Below are 22,035 nucleotides of genomic sequence, written 5' to 3' on the forward strand. Positions count from 1 at the left end.
GGAGACCAGCTTGGGAACCACTGCTATAAGGCGTTCCTCAAACCACCGTGAATGTGAGTCACCTGGAGTCTTGGTTAACTACAGATGCAGATTCAGGTCTGGCCCCAAATTGTGCATTTCTTGCAAGAATGTAAAGAACGAAAAGGCACTGTCACTTCCAACTGTCATCTTGTTTGGAGGCACCCAAGGAAAACTTAGCACCTACTGAATTGAGCTGAGGCGATGAGGTGGTGGTAGTAGGGTAATTTGTTTACTGAAGTGACATCAGTCCCAATCATAAACATTGCTTTCTGTTTTCTAACAAAGACTCCTTAGGCCAAGCATGAAGATGCCCCGAGGTCCAGTTCGGTTCACTCAGTGCATCTCTGCTGGCTTCCGGGTGAGGATGGGAGAAAGTAGTAAACAGAATTATTCAACTCAGTTTGGGAGTAGGTAGAACATGTTAGAACTTCACTGAGCTTATGAATGTATCCTGGTTGAAATTGTACAGATAACGCAATGATGAATTTGTAGCTTTAACCCTTGTTAAACGTTCTGTAAGTACTGTGAGTTTCACCAGTTTCTCCTGCAATGTTCACCACGTGTTTAAGAGCGTATTTGAGGTAGTTCTGATGCTAATTTCTGGGGCACATCAGAAGTTAAACCTCCTGTGCTTCTGGGAAGAGCTGGTCCCACTCCCAGCTGTGGAAGGGAAATGACGGGGTATTGACAGGCCGGGGTGCGGGCAGAGGTGGAGATTCTAACAGTCTCCTGTTCCCTCGAGAACTGGGGTCCTCCCGTTGTGTACGGGTAATTAGGATGATGCAAAGCAGCAATTCTTAACCAGCATCCCAAGAGACAGGAGCTCATAACACTGCACACGGGCTCTGCCCCGACCCGGGAAGCTGGTCTTCCAGCAGGACTGGCTACACCACCAGCACACCACGCCTGCAGGAACCCTCAGGTCACTGCTGGTGTGCAGTTGGTAAAATAAAAAAAGAGGTAAGAGTTCTTACCTCTTTAATTAAGCAGGAACAGAGCTCATCGAGGCTTGGGGCAGTGTGGGGTGGTAGATTTATAGAAAAGGGTTGATGAGAATGACAGGAAAGCAAGGAGAGGAGGTGCTGTGGTTTGTAAGTATGGCTGCAGCAGCGAAGTTAAAAAATTAGGTATTTATTTTGTTCCACTCAACCCAGGCAAGATATCCCTGGTTAGAGGTTCAAGGGCACCCAGATCCATGGGAACACGATTCCTTCTGGGGGAGAAGGAGAGACAGCAGCTGAAAGTCTACAGACAGTGACAAACAATCTTCGAGATGCCACCAGGACGCAGACTTCACATTGAAGGAGAGGCATTTTATTGGCAGTCATTCCTTTCTTTGTTATATTAACAGGGTGAAGCAGTGATTTTAAAACAGTAAAAGCCGGCTTCTCCCCATACTAGTTTCGCTGTGGTATCAGAGGGCAGCAGGTCAGAGAAACCTCAACCACCGAGTTTGAAGGAGACAATCTGTACAGCTAGTACAGCTCTTCCAACTAGCAGACTCTCAGTCACGTGATCAGCCGAGGAGCACAAAACAGAAAACCTAAGAATCATGCCAAGGACAAGACCAGAGAGGGTTAGCAGCACTGCAGACCTCAGCAGATGCAGGGCCTGGCAGAGCGTGGCTTTCTCCGAAGGGCTGCCCCACTCTCTCTCTCCCCGCAGCCTATTCCGGATCGAGAGCCGCCTGCTCGGGTGGGACTCCATCGAGCTGGGCGAGCTCTGCTTTCCACCCCTCTGGGAAACTACAGACCCTTCAGGTCTGTCTGGCTCCCTGGCGATGCAGAGGCGGGGGCAGCAGGCACTACACAGCTGGTCTACGGGAGAGGCTTGCTCTGCTGCGGCCGCGATGATACGTGCCCAAGTGCTTGTGTCGTGACGGCAGTCCGTCCACTGGGCTGGCCTTGGCTGCGTCTCCTTGGAAGACAGTGCGGATGGCAGACATGAGGCTTGGCCTGACCCAGTCCTTCAGGCCCTGGCTAAAAACCCTTGTATCTCATCCTAACTCAAAGAATAAAAGACATTCCTACCCCCCCCCCCCCAATCTCACCCCCAATCTGAATGGCAGTATTTAGGGAAAAACTGGCCCAGGGCCGGCGGACAGGCCCACAGGTTACATCTTCTAGTACTGACGAATGCATGGGATTCCAGCCACAATTTCCGATTCGATTCCACAGTGATCCTGTCCTCTGAGGATTTTAAAGAAGCCTAGAGAGCAGAAGACAGACGCCTTTAGACTGTGCTTGGCTTTTGACCTTTGCCGACATATCCAGACCCACCCCTGAAAGATGGGGAAGCGGAAGTCACAGACCAGCCCCAAAGCTGTCACCAGCCGGCCCATAAGGTGCTCGGCCGGCTTCCGTTCACCCCACAGCCCAGCCCCGCATCCGGCCCCTGCACCTGGTGCCCTGGGGACCCGGGCCGAGCACACACCCTCTCGGGGTCAGAGGCTGCCCTCGTGGAGGCCAGGACAAGACGCCCGCTGTGCCCTGGCTCAGGGGGCCCTGCTCTTAGCAGCAAGGGGCTGCGCTCACCATTGTCACCCCAGTCGGTGTTCCAGGAGTTGCCGACCAGCCAGTAGGGGGTGCTGTTCTCCACTCCCCAGCCCAGGATGCGGATGGCGTGGCCTCCCATCATCTCTCCTGTGACATGCTGGTACACCCCTGGGAAAGGAGAAAGCGGTCAGACCGAGACCGGGCGGCCGCCCCATCTGCCACAGCACCCCTCCAGCTCGGCTGGTCACCCCGGGCAGGACGGACGGGGCCGGAGGAAAGGATGGGCCCTGGCGTTCCACGAGAAGGCTCCAGGGCTTCCCACAACATTTGGGAATTACTTATTTTTGAAAGCCTAACACACTCGAATATAGGGGGGTAAATATTAAGATGGAGGCCAATCAAATGTGCTTGTTGGTTGCCTTTAAAACTAAAGTTGTAAATTCGAATAAAAATACCAACAGTTAACTGTGTTACCTACAGGGACTCCACGTAATGATTTGTCGAAGGGGTTCCGTGGCTTAGTTTTAAACTGCTGCTCTGGGGCACACCCTGCAGAGGTGCTGTGAGAGAGGGGCTGGGCTGGCAGCTGCCAGAAAGATGCTGGCTAAGGTGCTCTGAGGGCCCCCAGGCTGCCGCCTCACTGGTGAATCACTTCGTCAAACTGGAAATGCGTCCTCTCATATAATATTGGTGGAGACTGTTAAGAACTGCCAACTTTATCATTTTTTTTCTTGCCAGGCACCTTGGTTTTTTTTCTTATAAGACTGGAGAGCTTTGGAGTTTTCGATCTAGCAGCATATAAAATGAGACAGAAACCCTCAGCACAGACTGTTCGTCTGGAAAGGGGGATTTCTAAGACAGCTCTCAGGCGGGGACCATCCTGTCCCCGGCCGTTTGAATCCCCATAGCAAGGTGCTCCCTCTTTCCTCATGCACTGGGTGCTGGGCATGATGCTTAGACTCTGCCAAGACAAAGATGAAGGAGGAAACCTACTGTTACAACGTGAATGCGATGAGGAAGCAATGGAGGCGGATGGAGGCGGGGATGGAAAGGCTCCCCAAGGAGATATTTGAGCTGGCCTTTCCGGGAGGAGTAGGAATTGGCCATACAGGAAACCTCTGGAGATGCCAGGGGGAGCCAGAGGACAGGGCAGGCAGGAAGCTGCCGAGAGCTCTACCACCAGCCAAGGAGCGGCCAGGGGCGTGTGGCACCGCCTCCCCCTGGAGGCCCGCCTCCCACCCAGGAGGTCCTGCCAGCCGAGAACCCAGATCTCCCTCCTCTGCCAGCTGCCACCAGGGGTCGAGACACACCAGACTTGTACAGCAGGAAGTCCGAATACACGGAGAAGGCCCCCTCGACTGGGCCGTTTTTGTAGATCTCCGCCATGATCTCCTTCTCGCTACCGGAGACGCTGTAGGAACTGCATCCTGCAAAGGAACCGGCCAAGTGGGGCAGGGCGCCTCCCACAGAGGGTCGGTCAGTCACTCACTGATGCACGGGGCTTGCCCCGGCGCGTGTGCGCAGTGAGCCTGAGGCCCTGGAAGCAGGGCAGGTGGCCCCCAGAAGGATTCTAGGGCAGACTACTCCCCCATGAAATGAGGGCTCTGGTCTCTTCCTTCCAAGCCTGAAGGTCTAAGACACCATTCCCGCAGACTTCAGGGTGGAGACGGGCAGAGAACGCAGTGCGCTGCTCCCTCCCGTAAGACAGGCTCCATTCTGTGTTCCTGACCTAAGACCCCACAGCCCTGGTCCTCCCTCCTTGGCTTCCCCCAGCCGGTGCGCTGGGTCGCCCGCCCCGCTTACCAAAGTGCTTGTCTTCTTTGTAGGACGGGGTGTAGCCGGGCTCACAGATCTTGCTGCACTTGGGGGTGTCGCCCTCCCCCGTGCACGGGGGCCGGGAGCCGTTCACGTGGTGCTCGCAGGGGGGGATGGAGTAGGGCCTGCAACCTGGAGGGCCAAGGACAAAGGTGGGTGTCAGGAGAAAGCCCCTCAAAGGCCCCTCGAGGCCAGAGAGAGGAATCGGGGCGACGGCTCGCGGGAACAGAAGTCACCCTCAAGTCTGCGGCACTGACACCGTCGTCCTCCTGTTGCTACCTCTGCCATACACAAGGCTGCCTTGTCTTTCTACCTGAAGTTTCAGCCCAGCATTCCTGCCCTCAACCCTTAACCTCTACTTTATATGGGAAAATGAGACCACTATTATTCCTGCATATAAAATCCATCTGGCCAGATGGGGGCTGAGGGCAGACACTCACCCACATGTGAGTTATAGAGGCCCCCGGACACCAGGCCATGTTTTGTCCAGAAGTTCCAGGCTCCAGAGGGGAAGCCGCCATTACAGCTGAGAAAAGAACCACTGGTTAAACTCATGGTGAGTGGTTCTCGCTGCTCCCAGACCACAGCCCGGTACACCACCACCGCCTTCAGCAACTGGCCCAACGGTTCTCCCAGATCCCCAAACGCCCCATTCATCCTCCCGACAGTCACTTCTTGCAGGGACTCCCCCAGGCCTGCCCACCAAGATCCCCCAGGAGACAGAAGTACTTTCATAATCACGTCCACACCAGGCTCTGTCTTCTGTCTAGACAGTGGTTCTCGAAGGGCAGTACGTTAGAATCCCCTGGGGCTCTTACAAAACACCAATGCCGGGGGTTCCCACTTCATTACTGTGGGGTGAGACCTGGGCACTATTTTTTTTTTTTTTTTGAACTCCCAGGTATTGCCAATCCGCAGCCGCATCTGAGAACCGCTGTTGCAGAACCAAGGGCAGAGTTGGCAGAAGACAGGGATCTGGTTACTCATGTGGCTTACCTGGGAGCCCATCACCCTTAATTACAGAGAAGGAGACAGGCCCCAGACCACTACATTTCCTCAAGCAGCAAAGGGGAACCAGCACGACAAAACCCAGAAGCTACGCCGCCTGTGCCGAGAACACGTGTCTGGCCTGGACCCGCGGCCCACACCCAGCTCTGCGCGGCCGACCTGGCTTCCGACGCCCCGGGTCCCCATCGTGTCTCAGCAGAGGCGTCGTCCTGCCTGAGGGAGCTCCCCGGCCAGCGCCCACCCGCGGGTCTGCTGAGGGGCTCCGACTCACCCATCCCCACACTCGTCGCCACAGCAGGTCAGCATGTCCTCGGCGGACACCTCCACGCTGACACGCCCATTGCTGCGGATGCAGAGCCGGTCAGAGATGGCTTCCACAGCCCCGAACGCCTGCAAGAACCGGCGCACTGAGCCCCATCCTGCACTGCGGGCCCTCCAGCCTCTACCCGGGGGGCGACGTCGGGCACCCCGCGCCCTCCTGGCGGCTGGGCCCTCTCCACGGCAGCGGAGGGGCCTGGTGCTCAAGCTGGGCATTCAAGCAAGAGAGCAGTCCACCCCAAACCTCTACCTGGGCATTCAGTTCGCTGCTGAAACATGCGGTCTTTGGTTTCTGACATAAAAATATAGCTTGTACGAAGGACGAATACTGTATGATTCTACTTACATATGAGGTACCCAGACTAGTTAAAATTGTGAGAGACCAAAAAAAAAAAAAAAAAAAAGGCTTCCCTGGTGGCGCAGTGGTTGAGAATCTGCCTGCCAATGCAGGGGACACGGGTTCGAGCCCTGGTCTGGGAAGATCCCACATGCCGCCGAGCAACTAGGCCCGTGAGCCACAACTACTGAGCCTGCGCGTCTGGAGCCTGTGCTCCGCAACAAGAGAGGCCGCGACAGTGAGAGGCCCGCGCACCGCGATGAGGAGTGGCCCCCGCTTGCCACAACTAGAGAAAGCCTTCGCACAGAAACGAAGACCCAACACAGCCAAAAATAAATATAAATAAATAAATTAAAAAAAAAACAAAAAAAAAAACGTCAGGGGTGGAGCACACAGCTGTTAGCGTAACTGATTCCACTGTGGCCCCTACAGCTCCTCCGGTCCTTCTGCTGACCCTACCCAGGGCTGCACGGCGCAGTCAATCACTTCTGTGTCATCAAAGGCTTTAGTATTTACTAGATTTTAATAATCACTAGGACCTGGTAGCCTCTATGTTCTGTTAGTCCCCAAACAATGATGAAAACCTTCGCTGACATATTCCTGGTACCCGTGAAGCAGGCTAGTTACCCATTCATGAATCTTAAGCATGTACTTTCCCTTTCCAAGCACCTACCTACCCCCCACACCCTGGGTGAGCTATAAAACTGTCCCAGAGGCTCCTCAGCAGTGCAGCAGGCGACGGCACATGCTTCCGGACTGCCGTCCCCACTCACACCCCTCACCCCGATCCCACCCTGCGAGTTACCCTGGAATACACTGATTCACAGATTTAAAAAAAGAAAAACCACAAGAGACAGAAAGCAGAAGAGTGGTTGCTGAGGGTCGGGGAGAGGGGAATGGGAGTTAGTGTTTCGTGGGGACAGAGTCTCAGTTCTGCACGATGAAGAGCTCTGTGGACGGAGGTGGTGATACCTGCACAGCAACCTGAATGGACCCAACGCCACATGTCGTGTGTATTTTACCCAAACACACACAATTAAGAGAGCTCATTGATACAGAGGGGATGCTTCTCCAAAGTTAATGGTATTTGCTGATGGCCTGGGACAGCGTGTCAAACAGAAATAAAAACCGCTTCACAACCCATACGTGGGACACGCCCTGTACAGGGCATTCTGCACGTACGGATTCTTCCGCCTGGTCCTGCAATGATTCACGACCTCGGATCCTTCTTGTTTTTATACTGGTGGACGCTGAGACTCGGGAACCTTCTGTGACTTGCCTAGTCACAGCTGGTCTAACCTCAACTCCCCTGGTCTCTCCCACCCAACCTGTCCCCTAGCCCCAGCCCTCCCGGCCAGCAGGGGCCTCACCCAGCAGGAGCCACAGGAACCCTGGTCTCTGATCTCTCTGATGGTCGGGCAGTTTGGCCACTGTTCCCGGGCATCGAAGCTTTCAGGCAGAATCATGCCCTCAGCAAATGCAGCTCTGGAAAAAGGAAGGTCTCCGTCACAAGCTGTCACCTTAGAACCCACTCTCCCATCCCCGCAAAGGCCAGCTGACTGCCATCACCTACAAGGGGAGAGGCAAAAGGATATGCAAAGGAGGGTGTATGCAAGGGTGTCCCCTTGGAATTTATTTATTTATTTAAACACTTCTTTTTTTTTTTTTTTTTTTTTTTGGCCGTGCCGTGCGGCTTGCAGGATCTTAGTTCCCCGACCAGGGATCGAACCCGGGCCCTCAGCAGTGAGAGCGTGGAGTCCTAACCACCGGACCACCAGGGAATTCCCCCCTTGGGATTTTATAAAACAAAATAGGTTCTACTGCGCCACGTAACTTGCCATTCTGTACGTTTCTTTCTACACCCATTGTATGGATATTTTTGAGGAGTTTTCGCCACAGGGTCCAGATAATTGTATCTCTTGCTTCCCCAACCCGACCCCGAATCAAACATCTGCCCAGGTTCATCATTTTTTAAATACCTTCACAACCGTGTAACGGTCCCCATAACCTAACTATCCCATCCTCACCGTTAGATTTTTCTAACGCTTCCTTCAAGAGTAATATCTACATGAAAATAGAAACTGCAGACTTTTCTAGAAAAAATAAACATTAATGGCAGATCATATGGCTTTTCTTAGATTTTTCCTTAAATTATTCAAGATTGGGTCCATTCAGATCTTGGAGACCCAGACCTGGGGCCTTTCCCACTGCGGCTGGGACGCCTGGAGAAGCACCGTAGGAAACTCTGGCATTGGTGGCTAGGCCCTGTACCTCAGGCAGAGTCCCTGCAGCTCTGGGGGCAGTGAGGCCTACGGATGCCAGGGAAGCCTTCTTGCCTCCCCCTTCCCTCTGCGCCAAGCATCTCTGCTCCCATGGCAGTGGTGCTGGTGTAGCCGTGCGTCCTCCCCAGTAGTGGGCACTCACCTCTGGGGCAGCTTGGGCCCGCCCAGGAAGGTGCCACACAGCTTCTTCACGTAGCTCAGGTCCACGTTGTAGAAGTTGTGTCCAGCCTGGAAGACAGCCGCACCCATAGCAGTCACCCACCAACACGGGGCGGTGGGGGGGTGGGGATGTTTCCAGAGACGGGGTGGAGCATGCATACCACCCACACAAGCCCTGGCAAGGCCAGGGGTCCCCTCCACCTCCGCAGAGCAAGGGGGCTGGGGCACTGCTACAGAACAAATGTGTCCCCCCCCCCCAAAATTCATGTTGCAACCTAACCTCAATGTGATGGTGTTAAGAAGTGGGGCCTTTGGAGGTGCTTAGGTCATGAGAGTGGAGCCCCCATGAATGGGATCAGTGCCCTTTCATAAGGAGACTCCAGAGAGCTAGCTTACCCCTCAGGCCAAGTGAGGGCCCAACAAGAAGTCAGCCACCTGCAACCTGGAAGAGGGCCCCCACCAGAACCTGACCATGCCAACACCCTGATCTTGGACCTCCAGCCTCCAGAACTGAAAGCAATACATTCCCGTTTACAAGCACTGATCCACACGCTTTTGTTACAGGGGTCTGAATGGATTAAGACAGGCATCTGCAGACCAGGCGGGGAGCAGCCCAGAGTGACCGCACGGGCAGTGGGCAGCTCTCAGACCAGTGGGTATCTCCTCCAAGCTGTACCATTTGCTGACGTCACGAGAGACCCTCCACTGCCCTGAACATGGCTTATTCCTCATCCCCCTGTTCCTGTAGCCTCGGGCCTCAGGGCTGGGCAGAATCACGGAGTTGGTGGTACTGATGGGCTGTGACACCTACCACGGTGGGGTTACAGTGTCTACCCGGTGGTGAACTCTTCCAGAGCTGGTTTACCCCCATGCGCCTTCACACACTCTCACACACATACAACACACACACCAGGGAAAGGGACAGGGCAGTGCGCGTGGGCCTCAGTGGCCAGGTCTATGAATCAGATCAACTGTCTAGGACACACTGTCCCGTGGGCCACAGCTGCAGACCCTCCCTCGGGAGTCAGAGTATACAGAAGGGGCCCCCAGCCCACCTTCCACGTAGTGTTTTGCTTGTTAACAAAGTTGACCAGCTCATCCGACAGAGGCGGGAAATGCACATTGCTCCAGGCACTGGTCAGCACCACCAGGCAGCTAAGTGTGGCCAAGAGCCGCCACATTTTGGAAACTGGATCCTAGATTAACCTGGAAAGGAAAGGACACAAGACATCAGGATGCTTCTTCCCTCAGTTCAGGTGCTTGACACACACAAGGTGTCACCTCAGGTACCCCTGTTCTGGGGCCACAAACAACGCAGTGGTCAAAGGGATCCCATTCCGTCCTGGCTCTACCTATCTGCCCCCTTGTGCTCCTCAGTTTCCTCTTCTGGAGATGAGGTGTCAGCAGAGAGACTTCAAGCCTCGGTACCCATGTGCTCTCAGGCCTTGTCTCAAAGTCCCAGCCCATGCCCACAGCATGCAGGACTGTGAAATGGACTCATGTTTGTGTCCCATGCCCCCAAATTCAAGTTGAAATCCTACCCCCCAAGGTGATGGTGTTAGGACGTGGGGCCTTTGGGGAATGATGAGGTCATGAGGGTGGAGCCCTCATGAATGGGATTAGTGCCCTTATTATAAAAGAGACCCTACAGAGCTCCCTGGCCCCTTCCTCCATGTGAGGACACAGGGAAGTCTGACCAGGCAGGGGGTCCTCACTGGACGATGCTGGCCCCTGATCTGGGGCTCCCAGTCTCCAGAACTGTGAGCAGTAAGTTTGCTTGGAAGCCACCATCTGTAGCATTCTGTTGTAGCGGCCTGAATGGCTAAGACAGACTGTGTGCTCCTCCTCCAGGTGGCTGGGAGCATGCACGAGAGAGAAAGCCAAGAAAGGGCTGTGCTGTGTGTGTGAGGCCCCCTCGGATGCCGGCAGGACACCATGTCACCCAGTCTCTAGAGCTGCTGCAGGGCCAGGGCAGGGCTCACAGTCTGAAATGATGCTGGTCACTGCATGGCTTGTGGATCAACTATCTTGTGAGCTGTGAGGTCGGGGCCGAGGCCGCTCTGCTGTCTGTCAGAACCCACCCCAGGGCCCAGGTGACAAGCAGTTCCAACAAGTCCATCCCAAACAAATGGACAAACCCGGATCTTCAGGCAAAGTCGAATCCAGTGCCCTCCCCACTATGGCCAACCTGCCTCTCCATGGGTTCCTGGAACAAAGTTTGTGACTTCTCCCAAGTTTGTGCTCCCAAGAAATAAACAGCCTTTTCCTGTGATCATGTCTCAAGTGGAAGACCAGTGGGATAAGAAAAACGCAAGAGAAGATAAATCCCATGAGCCACATTCTGGACACCAAACAAGCAAACACAAGCCCACCTCCAGCCCCGCATATGCTGTCTCGAGAGCCGGGAAGCAGAGCTGGTTTGGCCGGTGGCACAGGTCTCCTGGGACTGTCCGTGGCTTTTCCAGTCAGCCAAGAGCTCTGCTTCCAGTTTCAGAGACGGGGCTCCCGAGAAGGGAAGCCATCCCATCACCACCAAGGCCTTAGCTCTTGGATTGGCCTGCAGGTCAGGAGACTGCCAACTTCCAGCTCAGCCTCTGAGGCACACTCTCAGGCAAGAAGCTCTGATGAGAGCAAGAAATGTGACCTGGGCGCCACAGCACTGCGGGGCCTCGTGAGATGCCCACTCAGTGAGCGAGCGTGTGTGTGTGTGCATGCGTGCGTGTGTGTGCTGGGACCTCCTGTCCCTGACCTCAGGGGCTGGCACAGCAGGGTCACTGGGTCACCTCCTCAGGTCACAGGTTTTTGTGAGGGGTACATGAAGATGACGTAGGTGACAGCACTGAACATGCTGCCTTCCACACAGTGAATTATATTCAAGGGAAAAGCTAACTTAATTGTTGCTTAAGCAACAATTCACTTGGAGGAATCCATGTGTGAAGATAGCCAGACGGTTCTGGAAAAGAACAGTGATGGAGGCCTGAAGGTCTGGGGTGGGAAACGTATGATAAACCCTGGGTGACGCCAGCCCAGGAAGAGCTGCATCAACTAAACAGGCCATTTGGAAGCACATCCTACGAGGGAGGAAATAGCACATCTTGGTGGATGGTGCCTGCACAACTGGCTGTGCATTTTGGAAAAAAGAAAAAGAAGACTCAATCTTTACCCTCAAGTCCTTACTATACAAAAAGTGCTACATGGAACAAAGATCTTGAATTAAAAACAGAAGTTGTATGAAGAAAATAAGGGTACTTTTAAAAATGTAACATTGGTGTGAGGAATGCCTAAGATTGACATAAAACAGAATCTTAAAGAGGAAAATGATTACATGAAAATAAAGCCTCTCTTCTAGAAAAAACAAAATACAAAGTGACAAATGGACAAAAAACAGTCCTTACAAATACTTAGGGCTCCGTTTCCCTAATACGCAAAGGACTCAAAAAATCAGAATAGAAAAAGCATAATAGAAAAATGGCCAGAGGACATACACAGTAAATGTACAGAAAAAACTATAGAAGGCCAACAGATACTTAAAGATGCTCAGCAAAGAGGTATGTATCTTTCAGACTGGCAAAGGTTGCAGGGTTGGAGAGTTTTCAGCTGGGGTTAGATGTGTAGGGAAACAGATGCTGACGCTGATGAACACCCAGTGGCAGGTATGACCCAACCTCTATCAATTCTCCTAACTGCATGCCCTTTGACTCAGCAGTTTGACATTTAGAAATTTATCCCACAAGCCTCAAGACGAAAGATACCGGTACACGGGCGTTCACTAAACATTCTTGGTGTTCGCAAAAGACCGGAAAGAAAGCATCTAATAACATTAACTGTAACAGCTGTGGTAAATGCTTAAATAATAGAATACAAAAGCAGCCATTAAGAAATGAACTAGTTGAAGTGAATCACACTGTACTGATAAAAAAGACCAAAATAGACAGTAAGTGAAGGAGAGCAAAGCAGCAGGTGAGTCATGGCAAGTGTGAGCCCATCAAGCCACGTACATGTTTATCCCTGTCACTCGTGCAAAACATTGAGAAAAACATACACAAGTCCCAAGAAACTGATTTTCACTATATAGCCGCCTTTTTTTTTAAATGAGCGTGTTATATATACATATATATATATTTTTTATATTTTAAATGAGCATGTTATATTTGTGGGGTTTTTTTTAAGGAAGAATAATAGCTGGTGCTACCAAAGACCCAGAGCCACCCAACTGAAAGAACGCTTGTTCTGATGAGCCCCCAAATGCTCTGTTTCCAATCAGATGCCTTCTCCCCAGTGACTTTCTGCTCAGAATGCTTAACCTTCCCATTTTCAGTGACTCATGGGGAAGCTGATGCTCAATGACCCCGTGTCAGGGAGCCTCCAAACTGTTAGGAAACGTCTTGCCGTGTCCGCGTGTGGCAGGAGGGGCGACAGAGCTCTCTGGGGCCTCTTTTAAAAGTCTTCTGGGCAGAGACGCAAAGCAGAGGGTTCCTTTGTATCGACACCCTGACTTACCCCTGGCATCTTAACACCGCCCCAAGATGGGAGGTGTGCTCCCCACACGTGGGCGTCCGGACCCACCTGGCAGGTGGAGGCCTGGCCGATGGGCCCGTCAGAATCGCACCTGGAAGGGCGGCCACCCTCGGCTCTCACCACTACCTGTCCCGGTGTCAGGAACATGGCAGGGTCCTCAGGAAACCAGAGGCCATCCGCGCAGAACACTCCCTGTGTGTCAAACAGGAGCGTCCCCAGGGCCCCTGCGGGCTTAGCTGGCCGCTCACGTGGAGCACGGGGCTCTTCCACGCAACCGGATTGCACAGATCTCTCTGGTGTCGGGAATTCCCTGTTGGTCCGGTGGTTAGCTCTCGGCGCTTTCACTGCTGAGGGCCTGGGTTCGATCCCTGGTCACCCCTGGTCCGGGAACTGGTATCCCGCAAGCTGCATGGCGCAGCCAAAAAAAAGGGGAAAGGATTCTCTGGTTTCGCGGGGGCGGGGAACGTGGGCAGCTCCCAGGTGGTTCTCAGTTGCCGTGCTGACAACTGCCCCACGTCCCGCTCTCCTTTCCTGCTCCATGGCTCCTGTCAACTGTTCTCCCTGCTCATCCCTGGCCTCAGTGAGAACCGGGCCCATGAGCCTGGGGTCAGGGCGCAGTATGAACCACCACTCCAGTCTGGTCATGGGCCCTTCCCTGCAGCCGCAGCCCGCCCGCTGGGGCCGCAGCATCACAGGAGAGCATCCGGGCTGGAGTTCAAGTGGTCAACAGCCGCGGGAGCCGCTGGAGAGGATGAGAGTGGGGCTTGGAGTCAGGAGACCTGGATTCCACTTACTTCCCAACTGTGTACCCGCCTTCACTGAGCCTCAGTCTCACCACCTGTAAAATGGGGCTAGTGACCACTCGTGTCCCCGGGTGGAAGTCCAGAGTGAAAGGAGGGTGCCTGCCAGTCAGAAGGCAGCAAAGGCCCCACCCTTCTCCTCCTCCCTCTCTCCTCTCCTTTCCCCACTTGCGGTCCGTGCCAGACAAGTCCAGTTCACTCAAACCCGCCCAAAATACCTCCACGTCACAAAAAGCCCCAATTAAAACTGAGATTTTAACTCCAATCAATCTCCTAATGGACCTCTCCTTCTGAGGGTCCGGGGGCTGTTGAGATCCCAGAGCATACGGAATCAAATTTCTCCTCCTATGGGGACAGAGAGATGCTCCTGCATTCCAGTGGACACCACCTCTTCCTTTCTGTCCACATCCACATGCATCCTGAAACAGGACAAACTAAGCACAGATGGTTTAAAGCACGGGTTGTGCTGTTACCAAGCCAGTCACGGTCCCACTCGTGGCCTCAGCACGAAACACCACCAGCTTTCACTTTCCCTCTTTTGAACAAACATTTCCCTTTTCTCAATTCTGTGGGGGGTTTTCCCCCTTAAAAACCAGAGAGAAAGGCCAGAAAGTCCTTATTGTGAGGGAAGAGGGCCCCAAACAGGATTAGGACACCTGCAAGTCACCAGATCCCCATCAGGGTGTGGCCGGGAGGCAGGACAGCTGTGGGCAGATGTGACTTGCAGCCCTCAGTCAGCTGACTTCCTGGGAAGACCCTGGGCTCCACTACACTATCTGGCCCTTTTCCAAACTACTCTCTGGCTTTAAAAAATGGGCTCTCTCATTTCTTTCCGCTCCAAACCCCTAGAGCACTTGACTGTTTATATGAAAGCACATTCCGCTCGAGCTCCGCAGAATGTTGTCCTGGGCAAAGTAGGGCCTGCGTCCAGGTGACTCTGTGAGCCTCCCCCAAGAACAGAGCTGCTCCCCACACCACCCTGAAGCCAGTCCTGGGCCCACCATGGGCCTCGGGGCTCTGGAAGGAGGGGAATGAACACAGGCGTCCTGACATCCCAGGGACGCACAGCCAGGCTTGATTTTTAAAACAGCTTTCTTACGTGGTTAAGAGCCCTCTGTAGACTGGATTCTAAATCTGATCTAAGGAGACAGGACACATGTACCTGAAATTTCCAAATCGGCCAGCTGCAGTCTTCTGGCTAGTCCAGAAAAAGATGGATGCATGTCCAGCCAGTCTTTCACCAGGTCCCGTGCTCTTCCTTACCCCCGGCTGCCGCTTAAATACTGCTGACCCCTTTCACTGTTGGCTCAAAAGAACTGAGTGCCTACATTTTGCCAACAGCCACAAATTAAGGTTGTTTCTTACATGTCAGCAGAGTGGCTCTAGGCGGGGGGGGGGGACGGTGGAACGGCTGGAGGGCTGTGAAGGTTCAGTGGGACCTTGCTACAGCTTGTGCTTCCTTCTCTTCCACAAAGACTACGCTTGCCCCTCGCCGTCACCACGGCACTTGCTCCTGAAGCTTGGGCCGTTCCAGCGCACCCCCACAGAAGCAGGCAGGCCTGTGCTTCCCCTCCGTGTCAGCCGCCCACTGACACCTCGATGTTGGAGCGGCACAAGCGCCTTGACCTCAAGAGTGCTCTGATCGACCCGAAGGGCACCCGGGACCTCTCCTTGAGTCTGAAGCACAGCCTTGATGTGGTCTTTCTGTTTTACGTCTTGGTTCCTAATGGAAACATGTGAAGCTGCTTTCTGGTTTATCATCTTTAAATCAAAACCAAAACCAAACAAAGACAGCTGCCAGCCTTCATCCTCACAGCTTTAAGGAGACAGACGGCTGGGCACCAGTTGGCTATCCAGCCCCTAGAGCCGGGCCCCCCGCAGCTGAACGCGCCCAAGCAAGTGCTGTGTGACCCAGAAGAGGCGTCCAGCGCGCCACCGCAGGCTCCCGGAGCTGTGAGAAGGCCCCGCCTGCCTCAGCCACCTGAACCCTTTAGGACACACACAGGGCCTCCCCTGCTCCCCATCCACCAGGCGTCTGTCTGAAATAAGTGACTGATTCCCACCAGGCTCGGCAGGGAGGCCTCCTCGAGCTGCTCGCTCGTGGTGCCTGGAAACCGTGCGGCTACACTGCCCACAAATGGAACACTGCTTAAGATCAGTCACAGCAGCTCAAAACCTGCACACACAAGAAAATTACTCCCCTAGGCCTAAAACAACGGACCCCCCCAAGAAGGCCCTCAGCGGTCAAAACATTTTGTATTTTTGAGAAACATGACCATTTGGGCAAAGTTCTGGAAAGTTCTGGAGGCTTTTGCTTGCTGGATTGCTCCCCGACTCCGACCCTGACTTAGTGAGATGTTGAAGGGGTACTTCATCCCCGTGCCTCAGCTTCTAAAACGGGCGTGCTGCCCGGATTCTGGAGGACCTTGGGGCTGCTTCATAAAAGCTTTCAGAAATCCCTGGAGGCTCAAATGAGATTAGTGCTCCCTGCCCTCCAGCCTGCGGGAACACAGCAGCTCCCTAATTCAATCCCCGGCTGGAGTGCGTCTCCCTGCTGGCTGGGCACGAGTGGGGGGGATTGGCAGACACAAGAGCAAGCAACAGAAAGGCCTCGCCTCTCCGGCTTGGTCCGGGTTTCCTCCCCTGGGGCCCTGGGAAGATACACTCCCCTCGCCAGCCTGCTGGGAGATGGAAGGAGACGTCTTCCCCGCAGCCTGGCTCGGTGTGGACGGCCCTACAGCCCCCAGAAAACCATCCCTCAGCACCAGCACCAGCACCAGCAGCGCCAACATGCCGCTCGCTGCGCACGGGCCAGTTAACTCCTGCCGTCCCAGGGTCATTCTTTCTATCCTCAGCTGTATCCCAGCGTGGAAGGAAAATCATGATCCCCCTGCTCAGATGATGGTTTATCCTGCTATCTTGACCACCAGAACAAAGCACCCCCCAAATACCTGCAGGATCAAGTAGATGGAGAAGGCGGGGCTGATGGCTCTCAGCTGATGTGCAACAAGGCCTCTACCCTGGAGCGGCTGAACCCCTTGGGCGGCATGCCTTCCCAGGTCTTGCGCAAGCCCAGAGGCCATGTGACTGGTTTGTTCCAGTGAGCACATCCTGCCCCAGGGCCTCTGGTCTTGATTAAGGCTTTTGTTTGCCTGGTGAGGGTAACTGAAGCTTGAGAAAAGACCCAAGGCAAGCTCTGGATGGTGTACCTGGGTAGGGACAGAACTGCCAAGAGATGGAATTGTAGAGATTCCTCCACAATTATCTGGGTGACACCTGTCATGTCACAAACGTGCAGGTGCCTCAGTTTTCTCACCTGTGAAGTGGAAGAGTCAGACTTCCAGTACCCAAAACCCACACGCATCCTCAAAGTTAAAAAATCAGAAAATATTATCTAATTGCAGACAAGTCCAGATACCCAGGTTAGGATCAAAAGAAACCTTCTTAAGTTCTAGCTGTGGACAAACACATTAAAACCCACAAACTATCACTGATCAACAACAAAAATAGAAAAACCTCATCAATGATTTCCTAGAGCAAAGAATTAAATTTGACTTCCCAGTCATGCAAATTAAAACAAGGACAGCATTTCAAATGCACCCGACTGGCAGAAATTAAAGTCCGATAATATCTGGTCTTAGTAAATATGAGAGACAAGAACCCTCAAGGCCACTGGGAATATACGTTGGTAAAACCTCATTGGACAGCACTGTCACAATCTAGAAAAATGGAAGGTGCACACACCTTAGGACCCAGCAACTTACTGACTTCTCCTGCTTCTGCCCTAGAGAAACTCTTGGAAGTGTCTGACAGACACAAGAATACTGCAGGCTGTGAGAACAGTGAAAAAGCAAAACTGTCCCTCAGGAAATAAACACACCGTGCATTTAAGATGAATGAACTTGATCTGTTATGTAGTAACATAAATCAATCTCACAGACACAAATGGAAAAAGGACACGTGCAGTATAATTAAAGCATGTTAATTTCAATAACATTATTCGCAAATTGATACAAAGTATTAAAAGAACAACAAGGAGAAAAAAACCCCAACCAGGCAGGGGAATCACAAAGAGAAGAGCAGACAGGAGTTACAAGGTCCCTCAGGCACCAGTAACAGATTTGCAGAGTGAAGAAGCTGAAAGCTGCTGCCTGCCTCCGGGGGCCATGACCAGCAGGAAAGGCACTGACTCTAAGACCCCACCCACCACCCCCGTGACCACACACACACATACACACCCGAGATAAGAAGCTGTGGGTGCTGCAGAAAGCAGGTGGGGATGAGGCCTGCGCTTTAAAACGGGACTGAAGTCTAAATATTTAATGGTGTTTGATCCCTAGATCCCCCTCCTACCCAAACTAGGGTGGGATGTGAACATACCAGGCATGGAGAGACTTCGGCGTCATCTCCCAGGCACCCTTGCTTAGGCAGCTCTGGAGTGTGTGCTGAGCGTGAACCAAGAAAGATGAAGCCATGGGACGAGGGGTGGAATGCCAACGGCCTCCCAAAACCCAGTGAGTCCAACACACACCTGCGTGTGCTTCAACTAGATTCGTCCCACTTACTGTCAATCCTGACCACCTCTACACGTGAGGCTGAACCACATCCAAGTGCCTGACTGCAATCCTCCCTGACCTACAAAAATTACCATTTCATATAGTTCAGCCTCACGTATTTCCAACGCTTTCCTTATGCTAAACTGCCCAAAACAGGCGGCAGACACTGTGGGTCCGCACCCTGAAACGTTTCAGTTCTTCTCTCCCGAGGACGGGGATATTCAACACAACCCCAACTCATCACCACATTTAAGAAAACCACCCAACAGACATCCCAAGGCTCAGCTGAAAGCACTCTTCCTTCACTTCCCTATCCAGCTGCCAATGGTAACACAAGGTATCTTAGCCCTAAAATGTATGCCACTTCCTACTCCAACTCCCAGGGCCGGCAGCTGGGGAAAGAAAGAGCCCATCTACAAGGAGGCCCGCAGCTCGAGCTGCTGAATCGGCAGCACACAAGCAGGTGCTTCCTGGAGCTAAAGGGCTTCCACACTCACTGCCTGGCCAGTTCAGAAACAGTCTGTCCTGACCCAGCAACAGGGGAGCTCAAGGGGAGCCAGGGCTGTGTCTGGCCCAAGTCGCCTTCCCCTGGGCCTGGGAAGCCCCCAGATAAGGGATCTGCACCCTTCCACTTGGCTGCACCCCAGCTCTGGGACAAAAATGCCCCCAAAGGTTTGAACGAATCCATTCTCCAGGGTGCCTTCAACTCTTTGGGAAAGCCACACAGGTTGCGGGCGGCCCAGCCCCTTTCTCTACGAAGCTCAAGGGCACTAGGTCACCATCACCAGTGCCAACGGGAAACAATCCTCCAGGAAGTTAAGGATGTTATGAAAGAAAAGGAAAGTAGTCTTTACCAAAGCAGACGCCCTGCTAAGGCTCTTCCTCGTATCATCCTGCATCTATAGATTCAAATAGATGAACGCACCTCAGCTGCATTCGCCTCTAGTGAGGCCCCTGAGAGTCAGTTTTTCCAGAGGTAACCAAAGGTTCTAGGCCTCCCTTTGAACCCCTCCTCCCCCCACTGGGTACGAGTCTCTCCTGGGTCAGGGGGAGGGAATCTGGAGCCTGGGCTACTGTCCTTCTCCCCGCGCCAGCCTACTGGCTTCCTCTGTGCCTGGGGAAGGGGTTGACCGAGATCCACGAATTAGACAAATCCAATTCACATCTACCTGGACAGCCGGAGGACCCCCAAACTCGGTCACCCCACAACGCTCCCTCTCCGAGGCCTCCAGGGTCATCAGCTGAGCGACGGGCGAGGCCCCCGGGGCTCTGCCCTGCCTTCGCCTCTCCCGCAGCACCCTGGGCCCAGGCCGGCTCCCTTCCTTAGCAATCCAGGGGTGGGCCCGGCATCTCCCTCCCCCCACACTCCCGGCGGGGGGGGGCGGGCACCCCGGGTCCTACAGTCTCCTGTCCCCCCCTCTGCTTAGTTTCTCCTCCCATCTGTGGATTTAACTCTTCCTGTGGGTCCCACCCCCCTCCCCCCAGTTCCAGGTTCCTGTTTTCCAATTTCTGTCTTCTGAGGGTCCCCGGACTTGGATGTGATTGTGTGCAAGAAACTGCCCAGGCAAACCCTTTAGAAAAAGAATACACCTAAAACTGATGCAGATAAATACTATCATCTCAGCAATTTGCCGAGGAAACTGAGGCCCAGAAGCTCAAAAGGGGCTGGGGAGCCGGGCTGCCGCCGAAAAGTCGGCAGGGCCCGGGCCAAGCTCTTCCTCGCAAGCTCCTCCCTCGGATCCCACCGCCCGCCCCTCCCCGGCCCTGAAGACGGCGGACCGTGGGGTCTGGATGACCCGGCCTGGGGTCAGAACACGGCCCGGGAACGGGGGACGGGGGACGGGGGGCGGGGGGGGGGAACACGAGCCTCCCAGCCGGAGTGGGAATGGGGGAGGAGCCCGGGCTACCCGCGCGGGGGTTGATTTCTGCTTTTCTCACCACAACGACGTCCGGGAGGGCGCCGTGCCGCCCCGCCTCGCCCGGCTGCGACTGCCCGAGGGTCCCCCCTTCCGCCGGCCCGGGACGCCGGTCTCCCCATTCCCCCGACCCGCCCGCACGTACTCACTCACCGCGCTCCGCCGCCGCCGCAGAAGGCCTGGGCCTGGGCCTGCAGCCTGAGACTGCCCTGGCCGGGGCTGCTGCCGGTGCCTGAGCAGCCGCCGTAGCTCCCCAGGGTCGCCCCCGCACTAAATACCGCACCCGGCCCCGCCCCGCGCCCGACTGACTCCCCACGTGACCGCCGGCGCCCCGCCCCGCGCCCGGCTGACTCCCCACGTGACCGCCGGCGCCCCGCCCTCCCGCCCGCCCGGCTCCCGGCCGCCTGGGAAGAGGGGCTCTGAGCTCCGCCGGCTTCCACCCTGCGCGCTGGGACCCGTGCGGAGCGGAAGGGGGCTGGAGGCGGCCCTCGGGGCCTCACCCCGCCTGGAGAGATTCCCCGGGGCCCACCCGGCCGAGACGCAGCGCATCAAAGCCAAAGCCCGGATCCCTACTTGGGGGAGGGGATAGCTGTTCCTTATTTCGTTGATCCAGAAACAACTGCCAGAGATGGGGATATCGAGACAGCGGGCTTCCCAGAAGAGCCTTAAAAGCCTGTTGGCTTTACTGTTCTGAGAAAGGGTACCTATCAGATAGTCCAGCTATGTAAGAAAGAAAAAGGTAGTAGTTAATTACCACTGAGTACTAACTTCAGGAGCTGCATCAGGATTTCTATAGAGAATGACCTGAGAGGCAGAAATCTGTTTGGAAGAGGGGTGCCAGGAGGCCGGTCCTGAAGAGGACGTACACAGCAAGCACACTGTTGTACTTGAAGTTTACTTGTGGGTGGGGGTCCCTATGGCGGCTGATGGAGGGGCTCAAGTCCCACTTGGTTCCATGATTCCCCGGATTTTTTTTTTTAATTTATTAATTAATTTATTTATTTTTGGCTGTGTTGGGTCTTCGTTGCTGCGCGCGGGCTTTCTCTGGTTGCTGCGAGCGGGGGTTGCTCTTCATTGCAGTGCGCGGGCTTCTCATTGTGGTGGCTTCTCATGTTGTGGAGCACGGGCTGTAGGCGCGCGGGCTCAGTAGTTGTGGCGCACGGGCTTAGTTGCTTCGTGGCACGTGGGATCTTCCCGGACCAGGGCTAGAACCTGTGTCCACTACATTGGGAGGCGGATTCTTAACCACTGCGCCACCAGGGAAGTCCCCTGGATGTTTCTAATATGCATTACAATCTTGCGAGGTTGGTATGATCCCAGTTTTATTCAACGGGCTCAGAAAAGTCTGGTATTTTATCCTGGTGCTCCTGTAGTAAGAAAGCTGTAGGTCTGGCCAACTCCAGGAGGCCCTGGCTGTCTGCTGTGTCCTGCAGATGCCTGGCCATGAGCTGTGACACAGTCCCTGTGCATGCCAGGGCCCTTCAGAGAGCCCTCCGGACACATGTGCTCGCACCTGTTCGGTCCCAATTAGGGGTAAGAGTGGAAGGAAAAAAGACTCAGTCCACACATGGTTGCTGCATCCTCAAGTGCGTGGAATATCCGAGGAACTTACAACAGCATTGGGGATCAAGAGACTCCAGCCTTGGACTCCAGACTGCAAGTCAGTGTTTTGCCAAGTCACCTTCATATGACATCAGTCATTCTTGAATTCCATAATAGCGCTCATAAGAGGCACAAGTAGGAGGACACACCCATGATCATGATAAATTTCTCTCTCTCCCTCTGTCTTCTTTACAGCACGACAAGGGGA

At 54.2% G+C, this 22,035-nt stretch overlaps 1 protein-coding gene across 4 annotated transcripts; it reads right to left on the reverse strand.

Annotated features, from left to right (window-relative positions):
* Window positions 1-1,132: 1,132 nt before the first annotated feature.
* CTSB (cathepsin B) lies at window positions 1,133-20,500 on the reverse strand. Of its 4 annotated transcripts, none has more exons than XM_061200766.1 (10): window positions 20,379-20,499; window positions 9,491-9,641; window positions 8,419-8,504; window positions 7,365-7,479; window positions 5,611-5,729; window positions 4,772-4,857; window positions 4,320-4,463; window positions 3,827-3,943; window positions 2,556-2,684; window positions 1,133-2,229 (listed from the first exon to the last, which is right to left on the reverse strand). In XM_061200766.1, the coding sequence occupies exons 2-10, from the start codon at window positions 9,614-9,616 to the stop codon at window positions 2,144-2,146; spliced, it is 1,008 nt and encodes a 335-aa protein (XP_061056749.1). In that variant the 5' UTR covers window positions 9,617-9,641; window positions 20,379-20,499; the 3' UTR covers window positions 1,133-2,143. The 4 variants fall into 4 exon arrangements, with proteins under 4 accessions (XP_061056749.1, XP_061056750.1, XP_061056751.1 ...); XM_061200767.1 differs by having other exon boundaries at window positions 20,371-20,499; XM_061200768.1 differs by lacking the exon at window positions 3,827-3,943 and having other exon boundaries at window positions 20,379-20,500.
* Window positions 20,501-22,035: the final 1,535 nt, after the last annotated feature.

The sequence above is a fragment of the Eubalaena glacialis genome, chromosome 9 (genome assembly GCF_028564815.1).
Source record: "Eubalaena glacialis isolate mEubGla1 chromosome 9, mEubGla1.1.hap2.+ XY, whole genome shotgun sequence".
In the NCBI taxonomy this organism is placed as follows: Eukaryota; Metazoa; Chordata; class Mammalia; order Artiodactyla; family Balaenidae; genus Eubalaena; species Eubalaena glacialis.

What these genes read in the sequence shown, in the direction of transcription:
- CTSB (XM_061200766.1), bottom strand. Translation starts at nt 9,616, where the DNA reads ATGTGGCGGCTCTTGGCCACACTTAGCTGCCTGGTGGTGCTGACCAGT. An exon ending in CCTCTATAACTCACATGTGG is followed by an intron (nt 4,464 to 4,771) that starts GTGAGTGTCTGC and finishes TTGGCCCTCCAG; the next exon opens with GTTGCAGGCCCTACTCCATC. An exon ending in CACCGACTGGGGTGACAATG is followed by an intron (nt 2,230 to 2,555) that starts GTGAGCGCAGCC and finishes TCTGCTCTCTAG; the next exon opens with GCTTCTTTAAAATCCTCAGA.